General features: G+C 50.5%; 1 protein-coding gene across 7 annotated transcripts in view; it reads left to right on the plus strand.

The window, feature by feature from the left end:
* mast2 (microtubule associated serine/threonine kinase 2) overlaps positions 1 to 14,024 on the plus strand; it is a 102,372-nt gene extending 88,348 nt beyond the window's left edge. For all 7 annotated transcript variants that reach the window (XM_062395770.1, XM_062395768.1, XM_062395769.1 and 4 more), the window contains 21 exons: positions 825 to 926; positions 2,542 to 2,674; positions 2,795 to 2,862; positions 2,957 to 3,054; positions 3,187 to 3,395; positions 3,488 to 3,626; positions 3,752 to 3,884; positions 3,974 to 4,139; positions 4,758 to 4,859; positions 5,366 to 5,488; positions 5,585 to 5,694; positions 5,913 to 6,067; positions 6,275 to 6,414; positions 6,923 to 7,093; positions 7,513 to 7,749; positions 7,832 to 8,058; positions 8,414 to 8,536; positions 8,855 to 8,991; positions 9,082 to 9,269; positions 9,360 to 9,877; positions 10,245 to 14,024. In XM_062395770.1, the coding sequence (XP_062251754.1) occupies positions 825 to 926; positions 2,542 to 2,674; positions 2,795 to 2,862; positions 2,957 to 3,054; positions 3,187 to 3,395; positions 3,488 to 3,626; positions 3,752 to 3,884; positions 3,974 to 4,139; positions 4,758 to 4,859; positions 5,366 to 5,488; positions 5,585 to 5,694; positions 5,913 to 6,067; positions 6,275 to 6,414; positions 6,923 to 7,093; positions 7,513 to 7,749; positions 7,832 to 8,058; positions 8,414 to 8,536; positions 8,855 to 8,991; positions 9,082 to 9,269; positions 9,360 to 9,877; positions 10,245 to 11,711 (4,746 nt within the window). In that variant the 3' untranslated portion in view covers positions 11,712 to 14,024. The remainder of the gene's footprint in view (positions 1 to 824; positions 927 to 2,541; positions 2,675 to 2,794; positions 2,863 to 2,956; positions 3,055 to 3,186; positions 3,396 to 3,487; positions 3,627 to 3,751; positions 3,885 to 3,973; positions 4,140 to 4,757; positions 4,860 to 5,365; positions 5,489 to 5,584; positions 5,695 to 5,912; positions 6,068 to 6,274; positions 6,415 to 6,922; positions 7,094 to 7,512; positions 7,750 to 7,831; positions 8,059 to 8,413; positions 8,537 to 8,854; positions 8,992 to 9,081; positions 9,270 to 9,359; positions 9,878 to 10,244) is intronic.
* Positions 14,025 to 17,177: the final 3,153 nt, after the last annotated feature.

Below are 17,177 nucleotides of genomic sequence, written 5' to 3' on the forward strand. Positions count from 1 at the left end.
TAGCGTGCACTTACAGTACATAGACGCCCCCCCGCCCTCCAGGTTTCATTACTCTTATAAATAATTCAGGGTCTGAGCCTCGAGGCCTCGAGCGTCTGTCAGGTTCAGACAAACAGCAGCGGGTCGGCCACGTTGTGTTTATGAACCCCCGACTCCACTCTGTTAGACACATGCAACACACACATATACGTTATACACACATCCACACTACCTTCATAAGCACACACACATATGTTAAACACACACACATACATACATATTACCCTCATGAGAATGAAATATGTTTTACAGCGGGTGGAAGGTAATTGTTTCAGCTTCCCCTTTGCGCCCACACACACACACACACACACACACACACACACATGCGCACACACACACACACACACAGTCTTCAGTTCCACCAATTTCTTTCCAGGGCTTTTGCCTCCAGATGCATTTCCACTCCGTTCCAGTCGTCCTCTGGAGAAATCGCTGACAGACGTTCTGATTTAAATCACCTCTCAGGTCTCACAGAGGGACGGACGCCCTCTCGTCCTCACACTGCCCGTTCTGCTTTGTTTGTGAAGGACAAACACGAGACACATTCTCTGCACAGCGTCAAGGTCAAACACCGATTCAGGATGTATAATTTAAAATATAATTAACATTAATAATTCATTCAGATGAGGGATCAGTTCTCTCCATGACAGAGGGACGTAAACCCTCCTTCGTGTTTTACCCCTGAACTGAAATCCTTTGTCCCGACAGATTCTTGTGTTTGGAAATGAAAGTTGTTGTGTTGTCTGAAACCTTCCTGGTGTGTGTGTGTGTTTGTGTGTGTGCAGGCTCACGAGCGCTCGGAGGGCGTGGAGGTCACGTTCGTCACGCAACTCGTCAAGAAGCTGATGATCATCATCGCCCGGCCGGCGCGGCTGCTGGAGTGTCTGGTAAGAAGCTGTGAAGAGTGTCTGTTGACAGTCACTGACCCGTCTGTCGCTCAAACAGACGCATGAAGCAGACACACAGAAACACGGTTTAACTATGTTTATCAGAACAAAAGCAGGTGGACTACCTGCTGGAAAGGAAGAAGAACTTCAGTGACAGTTACTTTATTTTAATTATTATCATTTCTGCCACTTTACAAATCTGCTCCGCTTTGTTTCAAGGGTTAATGTTAATGAACTTTTTACTGCCCTACTTTTATAATTTATATTTACAATACACAGAACATGTTATACATTTATTTAAATATAATATATAAAGTCTCCCTGAATGTGACAGCGCTAACGTCCGAGTCTTTATTGAGAAAAACTCATAGCATAGAAACATACAATATAAAAAGCTGAGCTGTATCACAATCTTTCTCAGGGACATTTTTACACACGACTGAAACATGTGTTGTCAGACTTTGCCACATTTAGATAAATGTGTTTATCTGAGTTAAATACAAACAATGAGAGACCACATATGACGACTATCACTTTAAAACCCTCTGATCACAGGGTGACAAGATATATTTCCATAAACAAATATTTACAAGAGGAACATGAAACACACAGAAACCATGGAGCTGATTAACATGGAGAACCTCCAGCCTGCTCCTGGTTGTGTCTCTTCATCAGGTTTTGAATTTTAATCACACGTCTGCACAACACGTGTAAATGAGCATGTTGGAGAAATATGAAGAGAATTAACTGGAATAGCTTTTTCATGTTGTGCAGCTCGACTCCACGCGTGGTTAATAAACGATTTACAGCTTCCTGCTCCGCGGCGTCAAGTGATTCAAGCACCGCAATTCATTTATGGACTATGAATTTATAATCAGCATAATGCACACACACGGACACACACACACACACACACGGACACACACACACACACACAGCAGAGTCAGTCTGGCTGAAGATGTTGAGGTGAAACAGGTGAAACCAGCTTGTGTTGGTCCAGAAACAAGCGGCCGCAGGAGAGAGTGAAGAGATGGAGCAGTGATGAAGACGAGTGTAAAAGACAGATGGATGATTGGAGGAGCAGTGGAGGGTGGAGGGAGGGAGGAGGGGAGCAGGAGGGGAGGAGGAGGCCAGAGCACTTACATCGGTAGTTTTGACTAATCACGTGCATCTGAAGCTGTGACACCACACGATGGGATAGATAGGGGGGGGGGGGGGGGGGGGGGGGGGGTGAACATGGAAACTGTATGTGTGAGAGTTTAATGGGGGGGGGGGGGGGGGGTACTTTGTCTTTGTCAGACGACTTGTGTACGAAGGCAAAAACGACCACGACCTCCTCACACATCGTTCAGCCACCACCTCACTCTTCTGATGGTGTTGTGTTGTTGTTGTGTTGTGTTGTTGTTGTTGATCAGGTTGAAGGTTATTTTCCATCTGTGTCGTTGTTTCACTTCAGTCTTACACGACTGGGATCAATCATCCCCCCCCTCCTTCTCGTTAGCTGCTGTTGATCCAACACATTTAATACTAAGAGGATTGTGTTGTTGTAGATCAGAGGAACACAACCTTCTGGACGTTGTTGTGTCTCCCTGTGAACCTTGTGTTGCTCCTGCAGGAGTTCGACCCGGAGGAGTTCTACCACTTGTTGGAAGCAGCTGAGGGTCATGCTAAAGAAGGTCAGGGCATCAAGACGGACATCCCCAGATACATCATCAGCCAGCTGGGCCTCACCCGGGACCCCCTGGAGGGTAACACCATCTTTACTAAAGTGTTGCTCAGTTGTATGTAGGCTTTGTGTTGCTTTGTGGTGTTGTTGCGTTGTTCTGTTGATCCCTCTGGTTCGGTGACAGTTGTGTGTCTCTCTGTAGAAATGGCCCAGCTGAGCAGCTATGACAGCGGGAACCCGGAGACCCCCGAGACGGACGACTCGGTGGATGTGAGTCCATGACCAGTGTCCACCTGAAGAACCAGTTGGTTTAAAATAGGATGTGTCACTGGATCAGTTTCTCTCTTTGCTGTTTCCTGTTCAGAGTCAAGGAAACACAGTCCCAGCTGCACCGCCGAAAACCAAACCCCCCCGAGAGGAAGACTTTGAAACCATCAAGCTCATCAGTAACGGGGCTTATGGGTAAAAACACACAACTCATTCTAACACACGACAACCACTCGGATTCAAGGTTTTCCACCATAACATTTACATATTAGGAAACATTACCTCCAGTGGAATGTGTAACACCCGTGGTTTCTTCTTCGTTGGTAGTGCTGTGTTTCTGGTGCGTCACAAAGAGTCCCGGCAGCGATTCGCCATGAAGAAGATCAACAAGCAGAACCTGATCCTGAGGAACCAGATCCAACAGGCCTTCGTGGAGAGGGACATCCTGACGTTCGCCGAGAACCCGTTTGTCGTCTCCATGTTCTGCTCCTTCGAGACCCGACGCCACCTCTGCATGGTGATGGAGTACGTGGAGGGTGAGTCTCTGTCACGGTTACTCTCCGTCAGTGGCCGGGGGGGGGGGGGGGGACGAGTCGTCTGATGTTGTTGTGCCGCCTCTCGTCTGTAGGGGGCGACTGTGCCACGCTGCTGAAGAACATCGGGGCGCTGCCGGTGGACATGGCTCGAATGTACTTCGCAGAAACCGTCCTCGCACTCGAGTATCTTCACAACTACGGCATCGTACACAGAGACCTCAAACCCGACAAGTACGACACACACACACACACACACACACACACACACTTCTTCTTTGTCATCATAATCAGATTTGATATTCCTTCACTTGAGACGTCAGAAGCATTTTGAGGTGTCCAATCCGTCCTCCCCTCAGTCTCCTCATCACGTCCATGGGACACATCAAGCTGACGGACTTCGGCCTCTCAAAGATCGGTTTGATGAGTTTGACCACGAACTTGTACGAAGGACACATCGAGAAGGACACCCGGGAGTTCCTGGACAAACAGGTGCGGCTCACGCTTCAGCCTCTTCCTACGGCATCAAGTCATTCAATCGTGTCACCTGTGTTGATCCCTTGTGTGTGTCTGCTGCTCAGGTGTGCGGGACTCCGGAGTACATCGCTCCCGAGGTGATCCTGCGTCAGGGCTACGGGAAGCCGGTGGACTGGTGGGCGATGGGCGTCATCCTGTACGAGTTCCTGGTCGGCTGCGCTCCGTTCTTCGGGGACACGCCGGAGGAGCTGTTCGGTCAGGTCATCAGTGGTGAGTGGATCATCTGCAGCCAACACACACAGTAACACAACACACAGTAACACAACACTGAGTTCAGTTTGATCGTGACCGTGTTCTGGTTCCTGTTCTCCAGTGAATGTGTTGTTGTGTCTGTTTCACTGCAAATGTCTCCCGGAGACAGACGAGCAGATGGACTCGTGTTCAGAGACACACACTGACCGACAGCCAATCAGATCCCTCCGGATCCTCCTCTGTCTCTCTCTGGCTTCTCTGTATCGACCCCTCTATGTGTCTTTGAAGAGCGTCTCACTGCGTCTGTCCACATCGAGGCAGCGCTGGAGAAGAACCCAACGTCTCCACCGGGTTCTGGGTTTTTCTGTCTCTCTGATGTTTGTCAGTGATTCTCAAACTCTGGGATTAATTATAACGGAGAAGGATGACGAGTGACACTACGCTGGTGTGATGCATGATGGGAAACGGACTTAAAACCAGACCAGTGTCACGCCCGACTTTCTGTGGACGAAAAGTCTGAGCGCCATTTTTCCACTTTATTATTTTCTTCATAGAAGCACGTGTTTATATTTGTGTTTTGTGTGTTTGTGTTTTTTTGTATTTTGTGTTGTCTTCATGATTTTGTGTTTGTTTTAGATGAAATCATTTGGCCAGAGGAAGAGGAAGCTCTTCCTCAGGAGGCTCAGGATCTGATCTGCAAGCTGCTGAGACAAAACCCACTGGAGAGACTGGGCACAGGTAACACACACAGACTCACACACACACACAGACTCACACACACACACAGACTCACACACACACACAGACACACACACACACACACACACACACACACACAGTACAGAACTATAATTTCCTTTTCTCCAAACTGTTGCTGATTCGTCAAAGTTCAACATAAATATGGTCTTACAAAAATTATTTTCCAAGATATCATGTAATAATAATCAATCTGAAGAATAAATTATATTCCTACGCATAATCATTATTTTCATAAACTATTTGTATGTTGTTTATTTGATCAGATGAGGTTTCCAGTAAATGATTATCTGTGTTTTGAAGCTGACATGTTTTTATTTCACTATAACACATGAACACGTTTCCTAACAGCAGTCAGATCTTACTGAAGTGTTTCCTCATCTCTCTCTTTCTCTCTCTCCTCTCCTTCTGTTCCTCCACCTTTTACCCCCACCCCCTGTTCTCCTCCCTCTCCTCCCCCCTCCCTCTCTCCTCCCCCCTCTCCACAGGAAGTGCCTTCGAGGTGAAGCAGCACTCGTTCTTCACGGAGCTGGACTGGAACAGCCTGCTGAGGCAGAAAGCCGAGTTCATCCCTCAGCTGGAGTCTGAGGACGACACCAGTTACTTCGACAGTACGTCCCACACGTCTGAACCCTGACGATAGAAACACTGTCACACCCGAGGGGAACTCAGGAATCTAACGTGTCTGCCCTCTGTGCCTCTGACAGCTCGATCTGATCGGTACCACCACCTGGACTCAGAGGAGGAAGACGACACCAACGATGAGGAGCACGTGGAGATCCGACAGTTCTCCTCCTGCTCGCCTCGCTTCAGCAAGGTGCCCACCGTCCACTCACTGAGCAGTTTCTGTTTTCTACATCGTGTTGAGTGCTTTCTATGTTTACAGGTCTACATGTAGTTTCTATCTCTGTATTAGAGAAATGTGATTATTCCATATTCACCTGGTAACACATCAGCTGTAGTCTGGTTCTCAGACCAGGTGGACGGCTCTGCTGTGACTTCAGGTCTTAATGAATCCTCCTCTGTGTGGTGCAGGTCTACAGCAGCATGGAGCGTCTGTCTCTGCACGAGGAGAAGAGGACGCCTCCTCCCACCAAGCGCAGCCTCAGTGAGGAAGGAGGAGATCGGATCGACAGCCTGAGCGGACTGAAGTCCAGAGACCGCTCGTGGCTGGTGGGATCTCCAGAGATGTGAGTTCTGAAAGTGTTAATAATCTAGAGATTTATGTTTCCAGAGAAGAATCAGCTTCAGTTGTCATGTGTCTGTACACAAACACACGTCTATTAACTTGTACGTTAAGGAACCTTGAACGTGAGCTCCTGGTTTCAGTGGTTTTCATCTCTATCTTCAGAAGTTCAACTTGTGTCTGATCTTTCCTCTCCTTCGTTTCTCCTCAGCCTGCGGAAGCGTTTGTCTGTTTCCGAGTCGTCGCACACGGAGAGCGACTCCAGCCCTCCGCTGACGGTCCGGAGGCGCTGCTGCTCCGCCATCATCGAGATGCCGCGCTTCGCCATTTCCTCTGAGGAGGAAGGACAAGGTAACAGCCACAGGGAGGAGGAGCTGAGGAGCTGATGGTTCTCGAGGCTCCTGTAGAAGGACAAGTGTAAAAACAGAGAGTTTGTTTGAGGAAGTTTGTTCATCCTCCGGTTTAACCAAGTTCACACTACACAACGTGTTGTCTAGTGATCGTTAGTCTTGCAGTTGTTGTGACTTCATACGACACAACTGACTCACAACAGAGGGGCTTCCTGTGATGCTGATGATGTAACACTGTTGTCATTCATGTGGGAAGAGCGTGGCCTAGGGGATAGAGCGGGTGCTCTGCAACAAGAAGGTTGCCGGTTCGAATCCCACTCTATCCCATCTGCATGCCTAAGTGTCCTTGGCAAGATACTGAACCCCTAAATGGCCCCTCATAAATGCTGAGTGTTCTAAAAATGTAAGTCGCTTTGGATAAAAGCGTCAGCTAAATGACATGTAATGTAATGTAATGTAATGTAATTCCACCTCCTCCACCTCCTCCACCTCCTCTCTGTGTGTCTCAGCTCTAGCTGGGAGCAGGAGGAGTCCCAGCCTCAGTGCCCTGCGGGGCCCCCGGAGCGACGAGCTGCCCCTCGCCATCCCAGAGCTCCCACTGGAGAGAGAGCTGAGGCTGGACGAGTCCCCCACCACCCCGAGCTCCGCCTCCACTCAGCTGACCAGGGCCGCGCTCACACGTCAGTACAGCACACACACTGGAGACACGGCGACATCACAGGACAAACTCTATTAATGAACTAGTGGATCAACAATAGTTTAAAAATGAGCTGTGTGGGTGTGATAATAAATATTTTGCTGCTCCTACAAGTGATTAAAGGTTTGATTAGCATCTATTATGATTTAAGCTTATAAGGGCCCGAGCACCGAACAGTGATAGGCCCTATTGAAATTGAAATTTTAGTTGAGCTTTAATTGATCATTAATAATCTAACTTTACTGTTCTTCTTGCCTTTGTTGGGAAAAGACTACATTTGACATCCACTCACTTCCTGTCAGAGAACATTTACAAACTTTCTTGGTGATTTGTCCGAAATTTCTTAAATGTGTGAATGTTTAAGTTTAACATCCTGACTCCTCCCCCTTCCTATCGCCGCAGCCGGCAGCTCAGGCGATGTGTGTGAACGAGCTAACGGCGCTAACGGCCGAGCAGCTAAAGCCGACAGCGACTCTCCATCGACTCCTAAAGCCATCAGCGACCTGGCCGCTCGCCGGGCTCGCCATCGCCTGCTGTCCGGAGACGCTGACAAGCACACGGCGACTCAGAGCTCACGGCCGCTCAACAAGGTCATCAAGTCGGCGTCCGCCACCACGCTGTCGCTCATGATCCCTGCAGGTCAGTGCGTCCAGCTGAGGGACACAAGGGTCACATTTCATTATTAACTGTGATGCTTAACGGAATCTCCTGTTTCTCTCAGACCACCACGGAGCCTCCCCATTGGCCAGCCCCATGTCCCCCCACTCGCTGTCGTCCAATCCGTCGTCACGCGACTCCTCGCCGATCCGGGATCTGTCCCCGGCCGTGACCAACGCCAAACCCGCCATCGTGATCCACCGAGCAGGGAAGAAGTACGGCTTCACCCTGAGGGCCATCCGGGTCTACATGGGAGACTCGGACATCTACACCGTGCACCACATGGTCTGGGTGAGGCCACGCCCACTACATCACTCAGCTGATTCTAAAACCAGGACGATGTGAAAGTAGAGACACCGAGTCTGTTTCATCTCAGAGAGTCAGTGTGAAGGAGGAGCAAACATGTTAACTACACGCGTGTGAATGTGAGAGAGTCTGTGTGATGGAGGTGGGATTCAGGTTGTTGACAGAAGATGGCAGCAAACAACAAGACAATAACTCTCTCTCTCTCTCTCTCTGACTCTCACTCTCTCTCTCTCTCCCCCGCCCTCTCTCCCTCTCTCTCTCTCTCTCTCTCTCTCTCTCTCTCTCTCTCCGACTCTCTCTCCCCCCCCCCCCCCCCCCCCCCCCCCTCTCTCGCCCTCAGCACGTGGAGGGTAGGGGTCCGGCCCACGACTCGGGGCTGAGGGAGGGCGACCTCATCACCCACGTGAACGGAGAAGCGGTTCATGGTCTGGTTCACACCGAGGTGGTGGAGCTCATCCTGAAGGTAATGACAGTACTACTACTACTACTAATACTTATAATACTAATAATAAACTTTATTCATGGTCCTTCACAAGTTAGAAATGAAGCAACAATAGAAAACATCTAAATATAGTTTGAAGATCACACAACATTACAGACATCACGGCAAAGAATAAAAAACAATTTCGATGTTTTAAGATAATATGATTTTATTTGTGTGTCTTCCACTCACACAACTTCCAAAGTGTAAAATGAAATAATGCTACTACTACTTCTGTGCTGATGAACGTAGATATAAATGTAGATGATCTGGTCTCTGATGGTTCCTGTGGTTCCTCAGAGCGGCCCCAAAGTGTCCATCTGCGCCACCCCGTTCGAAAACACGTCCATCAAGGTGGGTCCCGCCCGAAAGACGAGCCAGAAGACCAAGATGGCGAGACGCAACAAGAAGACCAAGACCAAGGAGGGTCAGGAGAGGTGAGACACGCCTGCGTCACGTCTCTTTGTGTCTTTTAGACGTGTCCTCCTGTGGACTCACGGACTGATCCGTCTCTCTGTGTCTCGCAGTAAGAAGAGGACGTCTCTGTTTAGGAAGATCACCAAGCAGGCGTCTCTCCTCCACACCAGCCGCAGTCTGTCCTCTCTGAACCGCTCCCTGTCCTCAGGGGAGAGCGGCCCCGGCTCCCCCACTCACAACCTGTCCCCGCGGAGCCCGACGCAGGGCTACAGGTCCACGCCAGACTCCACCCACTCAGGTGAGGGACACACCTGGGAGACACCATCATCAAGTAATCAAGTAGGATTGTATTTAATACAGCGTCTCTCTCTCTCTCTCTCCCCCTCAGTTGGTGGAAACTCGTCCCAGAGCAGCTCCCCGAGCTCCAGCGTCCCAAACTCCCCTGCGAGCTCGGGCCACATCCGGCCCAGCTCCCTGCACGGCCTCGCCCCGAAGCTGCAGCGGCAGTACCGCTCGCCCCGACGCAAGTCTGCCGGCAACATCCCCCTCTCCCCTCTGGCTCGCACGCCCTCGCCCACGCCTCAGAGCAGCTCGCCGCAGCGCTCCCCCTCCCCGCTGTCCAGCCACGCCGTGGGACAGTCGTTCCCCGTGAAGCTGCACTCCTCCCCTCCCCTGGCGAGGCAGATATCCAGACCCAAGAGCGCCGAGCCTCCGCGCTCCCCGCTCCTCAAGAGGGTGCAGTCGGCCGAGAAGCTGGCCTCCTCCCTCTCCAACTCCCCCTCGTCTCCCTCCGGTGGGGCGGCGGGGGGGGCGGCTGGGGGGAGTCGGAAACACAGTCTGGACGTCTCACATTCAGAGTTCAAGAAGGAGATTCTGCAGAGAGAGCCGAGTCTACAGAGTCTTCAGGTAAGAGCTCCGTCACACAGCGAAGCCTTCAGCTCTGAAGTCTGAGGAGGCTTCTAAAAGAATAAAACAAGTGTTCAGAATTAAAAACATCAAAAACACAATATCAGTTTGAAAATATGAAGTTATGATCAATATAGTGTTTTAAGTATCTCCATTCTTGGACTAATACGGGTTCTTTTAGTTTAGCTTAGACAGAAGCCAATTCAATCTAAACGTGAGAAAGAGGTTTGTATTTTATTCTGAAGTCCTCCAACAGGAAACAGAAACAAAGCCCCTGATGTCCGACCCTGTTTTATTTATACACTGATTTGTCAGTTTTCAGTCAGAGTATATTTTGACTGAGTGTAATTCCCTCTCTGACCTGTAGGAGTCGGCCAGCGAGGGCCTTCTGTCCTCGGCCGGTCGCGGCGTGGAGACGGGCTGCCTGCAGAAGCACTCGTCCTCCTCGTCCAGGAAGCTGGGACGTCAGGAGGGCGACCTGCTCTCCGGCTCGCTGGGCCTCGCCCCCGGCAAGAGCAAACTGAAGGACAAGCTGTCGGCCATCCGGCAGGACCGGGCCGAGCGGAGGGAGTCGCTGCAGAAGCAAGACGCCATCCACGAGGTGGACTCGTCCGAGGACGAGACGGACGAGGGCTCGGAGGACAGCCAGGAAGGACGCAGGGGGACGACCTTCACCCCTCCTCCCCTCCTCAGGCCCACCACTGTGAGAACAGGCCCTGGAGGCACCCTGCCGTCCCTCTGCCTCTCCCCCTGCACCCCCCACGCCACCTTCACCCACACAGGGCCCTCGCCGGCAGCCAGGCAGCCCCTCCCCTCGCTTACAGAGACAAAGTCTGGCCTGAGACAGGGAGGCTCTGCTGTGTCCTCAGAAGACGCTCTGAGACAAGAGAGGAAGGTCCTGGAGCAGGGCACCACCACTAAACCAGTTCCGGGCCCCCTCCCCTTCTCCACCCCAGGCAGCGCGTTCATCTCCGTCAGCAGAGACATGTTCCTCAGACCCGCAACTCCGCCCGACTCCAGGAGTCTGAGAGCGAGAACTGGACCATCAGAGTCCAGAGCTGCAGACAGAACCCTGGACAGCCCTAGAACCCCATCGACCCCCACCACTGCCGGCGCCAGCGACTGCAGAGCGACCACGAGTGAGACCACGAGCACCGCAGACGGCAGAGCGACCACGAGTGAGACCACCGGTACAACAGACCAAACCACTGAAACCCCCCGCGCCTCCTGCTCCTCCCCCGGCATACCGAAGGAGAAGAAGGAGGCAGACAACCGGAGACTCTGCGCCGCTGTGGCTGCAACTGTGAGTGTGTCGCCGTCCTCCACCTCCAGCTCCAGCTCCAGTTCAAGTTCTCCGGTTCCGCCCCCTGAGAGTGGCGTGGACAAGATGGTGTCCCAGCTGGCGATCGTAGCAAGGAGCGTCCTCTGTCCCGTCAAACCGACCACGGCCGCGGACCCGAAGGACCAGAAACCATCAGCTGACTCGTGTCCCTCCAAACCGCCTCCTGCCCCTCAGTCTCCAGCTCCACAGAGGGCTGAGCGAGCAGCGTCACTGAGCGTCTCGCAGACATCGGACAAACCCTCGACCCAAAAAGACCTCGCAGCCCCGGCGCCGCCGTCCGGCAAGGACGTCCCCGTCCGCCCAGACAGACCCACATCAGGGTCAGTGAGTCGGGAGAACGCCGCCACGTCTGCACAGCGGGTGGGAGCGGCAAGCCTCCCTGCCACCGCAGCAGCTGAGCCACAGCGCAAGAGGTTCGAACCCCAGACTGCGACCGCCGCCATGTCCGCCGTCTCCGCGCCACAAGACAAACCAACCACCAAGAAGACGTAGCAGCAGAATGTACAGATCACATGACTCGGGGTCGGCCGCAGGTTCTAGAACCCTCTCGCTGTTTGGACAAAAACAACCGAATCACAGTGAAACAGAGACTTTGACTTTCACCGTGGGGGGGGGGGGGGGGGGCAGAGCGCGGTCACATGGGGTCGACCTCTTTCCATTCCAGACGCTTGGGTTCCTGCGTTTCGACCAAAAAACAGGAGGAGCCTCGTGTTTCTCTTTCTTGAAGTCGGAGATAACGAGCTGGGTGGTTCGTGCTCAAACCATCACAGCGTCCTCACTCCCAGTTTCCTGCTGCTGCTTCATCAACTTCCTGTTCAACAGAGACGCTCGTCTTCTCATCGCTTCCTCCCTGTGGCGTGCTCTCAGCCAGCAGGGGGCGCCCAGCGCACGATTAGCAAACTGCGTGAACGCGTTTCAGTTTGTTTTGTGTAAATCTGAGTCTTTGTACAGTCGGGTCCAGAACCTGCTCCGGTCCGAGGAGCCCACTGCAGCGGTTCCCTCAGCTCAGACTCACAGGCAGTTCACAGAGTTCCTGGTGAACGCTGGATCGAGGTTTGACAGACGAGTGCAGACGGAGGCAGGAAGCATCAACATGCGATCGTTAGCGTCAATGCTACACCATCAAGTTTTAATCGTCAGTTTAAATAGCATATTAGCATTAGCATGATTAGACGAGGGCCCCAGGCCCCTCGGGATGCTCCTGCTCTTCACGTCTCTGTTACCAAACGTCTGGTTCCCAACACAAAGACACAAGGTTTACATGTTGTGAGTTCCCCCCCCCCCCCCCCCCACAGCCGATTGTTTTCCATCTGGACCAAGTCGCTGTGTTTTCATTCAAATCCGGTGACGTCACCAGACTTCACTTTGTGTTGGTGTGAGGGAGACTGTGCATGGTTGTGTGTATATATAAGAGTATTTATCTGTTGTACTCCTGTTTTATACCCTGTGTGTGTGTGTGTGTGTGTGTGTGTGTGTGTGTGTGTGTGTGTGTGTGTGTGTGAGTGTGAGTGTGTGTGTGTTCATTTCTCGATATCAAACATTGATTTCCTCTCGTCCTTCATTCCTCTCGGACGTTTCGCTTGCAGTCACATGTTGAGAACGTTTCCTGCTGATCCTCCGAAGCAGGTCCACGTCCTCGTTGTGCGTCTGTGACGAGCGACGCCTCCCTCTGTGTTTGTGTGTTTGCTGACATCACAGTTCTCTGACTCGAAGGAACTGACTGTGTTGTGTTTACATGTGGGTTCTGTTTGGTTTTTGTGTTATTTCCGTTGATGGAACTTGTTGCCTGTAGCAATCAAACCTCCTCAGGCCTCGGTGCGTTCAGGCCTCGGTGTGTTACAGGAAATACAAACGTAGGTTTGTGGGAAATTAGAAATGTCGTCATTACTTCTTTGTTCTTCAAGAAAAATCAAACGTTTGTGCCTCAAAACTTCACTCGTCTGATTTACTGGATTCAGTTCATTCATCAGCAGATTGGATTCAGTCCCAGCTCTGATCTGGGATTCGCTTACGACACGTTCACACACACACACACTCACAGATCAGAGTGTGTCAGTTTGACTACACACACAGACACACACACGCTTTCTCCCGTGTGTAAAGAAGATGGTGCAGCCATCTGCTGGAGACTGAAGCAAGAGTCCGTTTCCCTGGTGGAGTCATTCATCTAAAGCCCAGAGCCTGTTGGACACACAACACACAACACACACACACACAAGGTCGGGTCGGCCAACAACAACAGTAGCCAGCGTCCCTCAGGCTCTATCGTCCCGTTCAGTTACACTGCTGCCCGACCTCCAGCCTGTGTTTACCCATCATGCACCTCTGCTGCTCTGTGGCCACGCTCAGTGACAGCTCGGCAGAGTTTGAGTTGAGAGTCTGAATCCTGAGACTCTCAAGAGGAATCGAACTTGTGACTGTTGATATGAAAAGGTACGAAGAGAAGCCTAATGACCACTGAGACACACATACACACACACACACACAAACACACACACACAGGTCATGAACCAGTACAGGAGATTCAGTTAGAGTGCGAGCGGAGGCCGAGCAGCAGAAACTCCTTTTGACCGACTCGACAGACGTGTGCAGTATTTCAGTGTTTCCATGTTGTGTGTTTTCTCTGTGACACACGAGTGATGAAGAGGAGGAGGAGGAAGATTCAGCCGTGCACCGTAAAAGCTTGAGTGAGATAAAAACATTGCTGAGTAAAACCAGTGCAATATCTTTTTATTTTTTATTGTGGTAAACGCATGTTGTTGTCAATCTTACCTTACGACAATAATAAAGTTTTTTTTATGTACAGCTCTGTGTGTTTTTACGATGTGTTTTTTTTCTCTCACTCTGTTTTGTCGTCGTCTTTTATGGGTCACATGATGCTTTTTACATTAAGGCGACATTTGGGGAAAGATTCCAGCTTCTGGACGTGAAGTCGTAAAGTGCTGCACTCTAAAAAGTCGTCCAGTAGCTTTTTATGCTCACTACTTTCTACCAGTCCTTCCTCGGAGGAGAGACACGTTTTATTTTCGTTCTTTCAAACAAACATACGTTCGAGTTTTAAAGTCTCATAAACTTTTGGATGTGGAGGAGAATCTTCTCCCTGCTGACGTCGAAACTAATTCTCTGAGAAACCCAGAAGAGGAGAGGTGAGAAAATACGATTCGCATCCAGTTGTATTTTTAGAGTGTATTGTAACCCAACCCCCCCCTCCCCCCGCTCTGGTTCATGCCACACGTTTGATTCCCGGTCGTTTGTTCTCATCACGTCCTTTCAGAGCGGTAAAGAGCCACTAAGTCGTCTGTGTGATCAGTGAAGTGGCTTCAGCTCTAATGGAGCTGCAGCGGCACCGACCAGCAGCTTCCTGCTCCTCAGATACTAGAGCTGCAGCGGGGGGGGGGGGTAATGACTAACCCGTGCAGCGCCGCGGGGCCGAGGATGAAACGTCAGTAAAACAGAACTCCATTAGCTTCTCACTGAAGAGCCTCACTCTCCCGCCAATCGACTGCCGGGGTCAAGGGTCACAGCGCCTGATTTAAACACCACCGACCGTCACGTTCTGGGATAATTGGGTAACCCCCCCCCACCACACCCCCACCCTCACCCCTCTGCCTCACCCGTCCTTCCATCGTCTCCTTCCATCCATCCAGGCGTCTGCAGGGAGCTGTCGGAGAGCGAAGGGCCTCTCAGTCTTTACTGGAGGCCCTGAGGGGAGGAGGTGGTGGTGGAGCTCTGACAGCACACACACACACTCACACAGACACACACACACACACTCACACAGACACACAGGAAGGAGACTGGAGCAGCAGTGACAGGAGGCAGCGCTCGGTGATGAATTGCCAGCTTCGTCTCTTCCTGACACGGCTCTACATGACCGGGCAAATTCATTCCCAGTAGGAGGAGAGGAAGACGAGAGGAAGAGTAGATGGAGAGGTGAGGAAGAGGGAGAAGACGAAGGGAGGAAGAGGAGGAAGAACTGAGAGGAGGATGAAGGGAAAGTGAATAAAAAAAATAACAATCACTTTAAAAAAGATTTGTATCTTTGCTCTCGAGTTTATTTCCATTAGTTGATTTTTGAATGTGTGAAAGTCTTTAGCTTCTGGTTCAACTCAATGAAAACAACAACTCCCATGATCCCTTGCTGCGTTTGGTTTGAGACTCGAACCCTATGGAGCCGCTCAGCTGAGACTCAGCAGATCCTTCCCATGAAGACGCTGAATCGGGACAATTCAAACAAATAGTTCCTGTTTTGTGCGATAATTTCTTCTCTTTCCTTTCTTCATTTATCATTCATGCATCATCATCAGAGCAGAACAAAGATCAAACTTACTTCCTCATTAACGAGCGGACCGCAGGGAATCTGCCTCCTGATTGGTCGGGACCTGGCCGAGGGACATTACCTCACTTCTAATTGGTCTCTGTAGGAAGCAGGTGGACTTAATGAGGCCTGTTGTGGTGATGTATGTCTCCTGTAACGTCCCAGCGCTCCGGAGACGAGGACGCCTGTGAGACTAATAGAGCAGGAAGTGTCCTCTGAGGTGAAGACAGGAAGAGAAGACGGACGCTGCTGCTCGTCAGAATAAATCCTAGAACTCGTTGGACACGGTGTTTGTACGAGCAGCTTGTTTTAAATCAGGAGAAACTGAGGGAATCCTTATGTTTCAGGGTTCGTACGATCATGGAGAACCCGGACAGACCCGGGTCTGTGTGAGGGGTTCCGGGAGTGAGGGCGTGACAATAACTTGACTGAGGGGGGTGGAGACAGTCAAATCCAGCTAGCTCCCAACAGGGCTGAGTACAGCAGCGCATATCTTCAAGTGTTACCAGTGAACTGATCCTGTTTAACTGCCACAAGTTGTTCATCTTCGAACAAAGATCTCAATGAGGAAACACGCTTTGTTTTTTATATTTTCACTGCATTTTAATATAGCCTATAAATAGTGAATTTTAATATGAAAATATTAATGATTAATCGAAAATCGATCGTTAATTCTCCCAACAATCGATTAAGACAATTTAATCGAATGCCCATCCCTAGTTCATTTACACTGAGTTTTAAATAATTCATATGCTTTTAAAGAAATACGCTAAAGATAAGCAGGCATACTTGGGTTTGTGTAATTTAAGGTAAAGTGTATGCCTTGGAATTCTCATTGTTAGTTTGAACACTACATTGTTCACTTTTTCGCGAATACACCGAGATTTCACAAAATGTTCAGTCATGGAAATTTGGTTTAAAGTTATGGAAATCCATTAGTCAAAATTTGTATGAACCCTGATGTTTTCATTTGGTTAAGAGTTGGTTTCCTGTTTGTTTTCTGTTTGTTTTCTGTTTGTTCCCTGTTGGTTTCCTGTTGGTTCCCTGTTGGTTCCCTGTTGGTTTCCTGTTTGTTTTCTGTTTGTTTTCTGTTTGTTCCCTGTTGGTTTCCTGTTTGTTCCCTGTTGGTTTCCTGTTGGTTCCCTGTTGGTTTCCTGTTTGTTTCCTGTTGGTTTCCTGTTTGTTTCCTGGCTGGAAGAGAAGGAGCCTGTGAAATGTGAGAGTCGTCCAAATCTCAGCTGCCCGATTCCTAAGAGAAAGAATTGGACCTTATTTCACATTTCAGGCTTCTCTTCCTGTAACTGTGAGGATTGTGTGTGTCTCTCTGTCTGTCTGTGTGTGTGTGTGTGTGTGTGTGTGTGTGTGTGTGTGTGTGTGTGTGAAAGGTGAGACCACAGACACACAATCGGTTCTTGGCAATCCTGACTGTGTGAACAAAGAGTCTGCTGTTCAACAAAGGCCTGATAGGAAGGGGTTAAGAGCTCCAGTTGTGTGTTTGTGTGTGTGAACTTGCACATATGTGTGCATGTGTGCAGCACCCTGCGTCTCCATCATTGTCGGCCTGATTGATTGGGTCGTCAGCCAAGATAAAAGATCCCGTCCTCACAGCACGGCCACGCAGCACCCTGGAGAGAGAGACA

Source organism: Platichthys flesus, chromosome 9, assembly GCF_949316205.1.
Source record: "Platichthys flesus chromosome 9, fPlaFle2.1, whole genome shotgun sequence".
In the NCBI taxonomy this organism is placed as follows: domain Eukaryota; kingdom Metazoa; phylum Chordata; class Actinopteri; order Pleuronectiformes; family Pleuronectidae; genus Platichthys; species Platichthys flesus.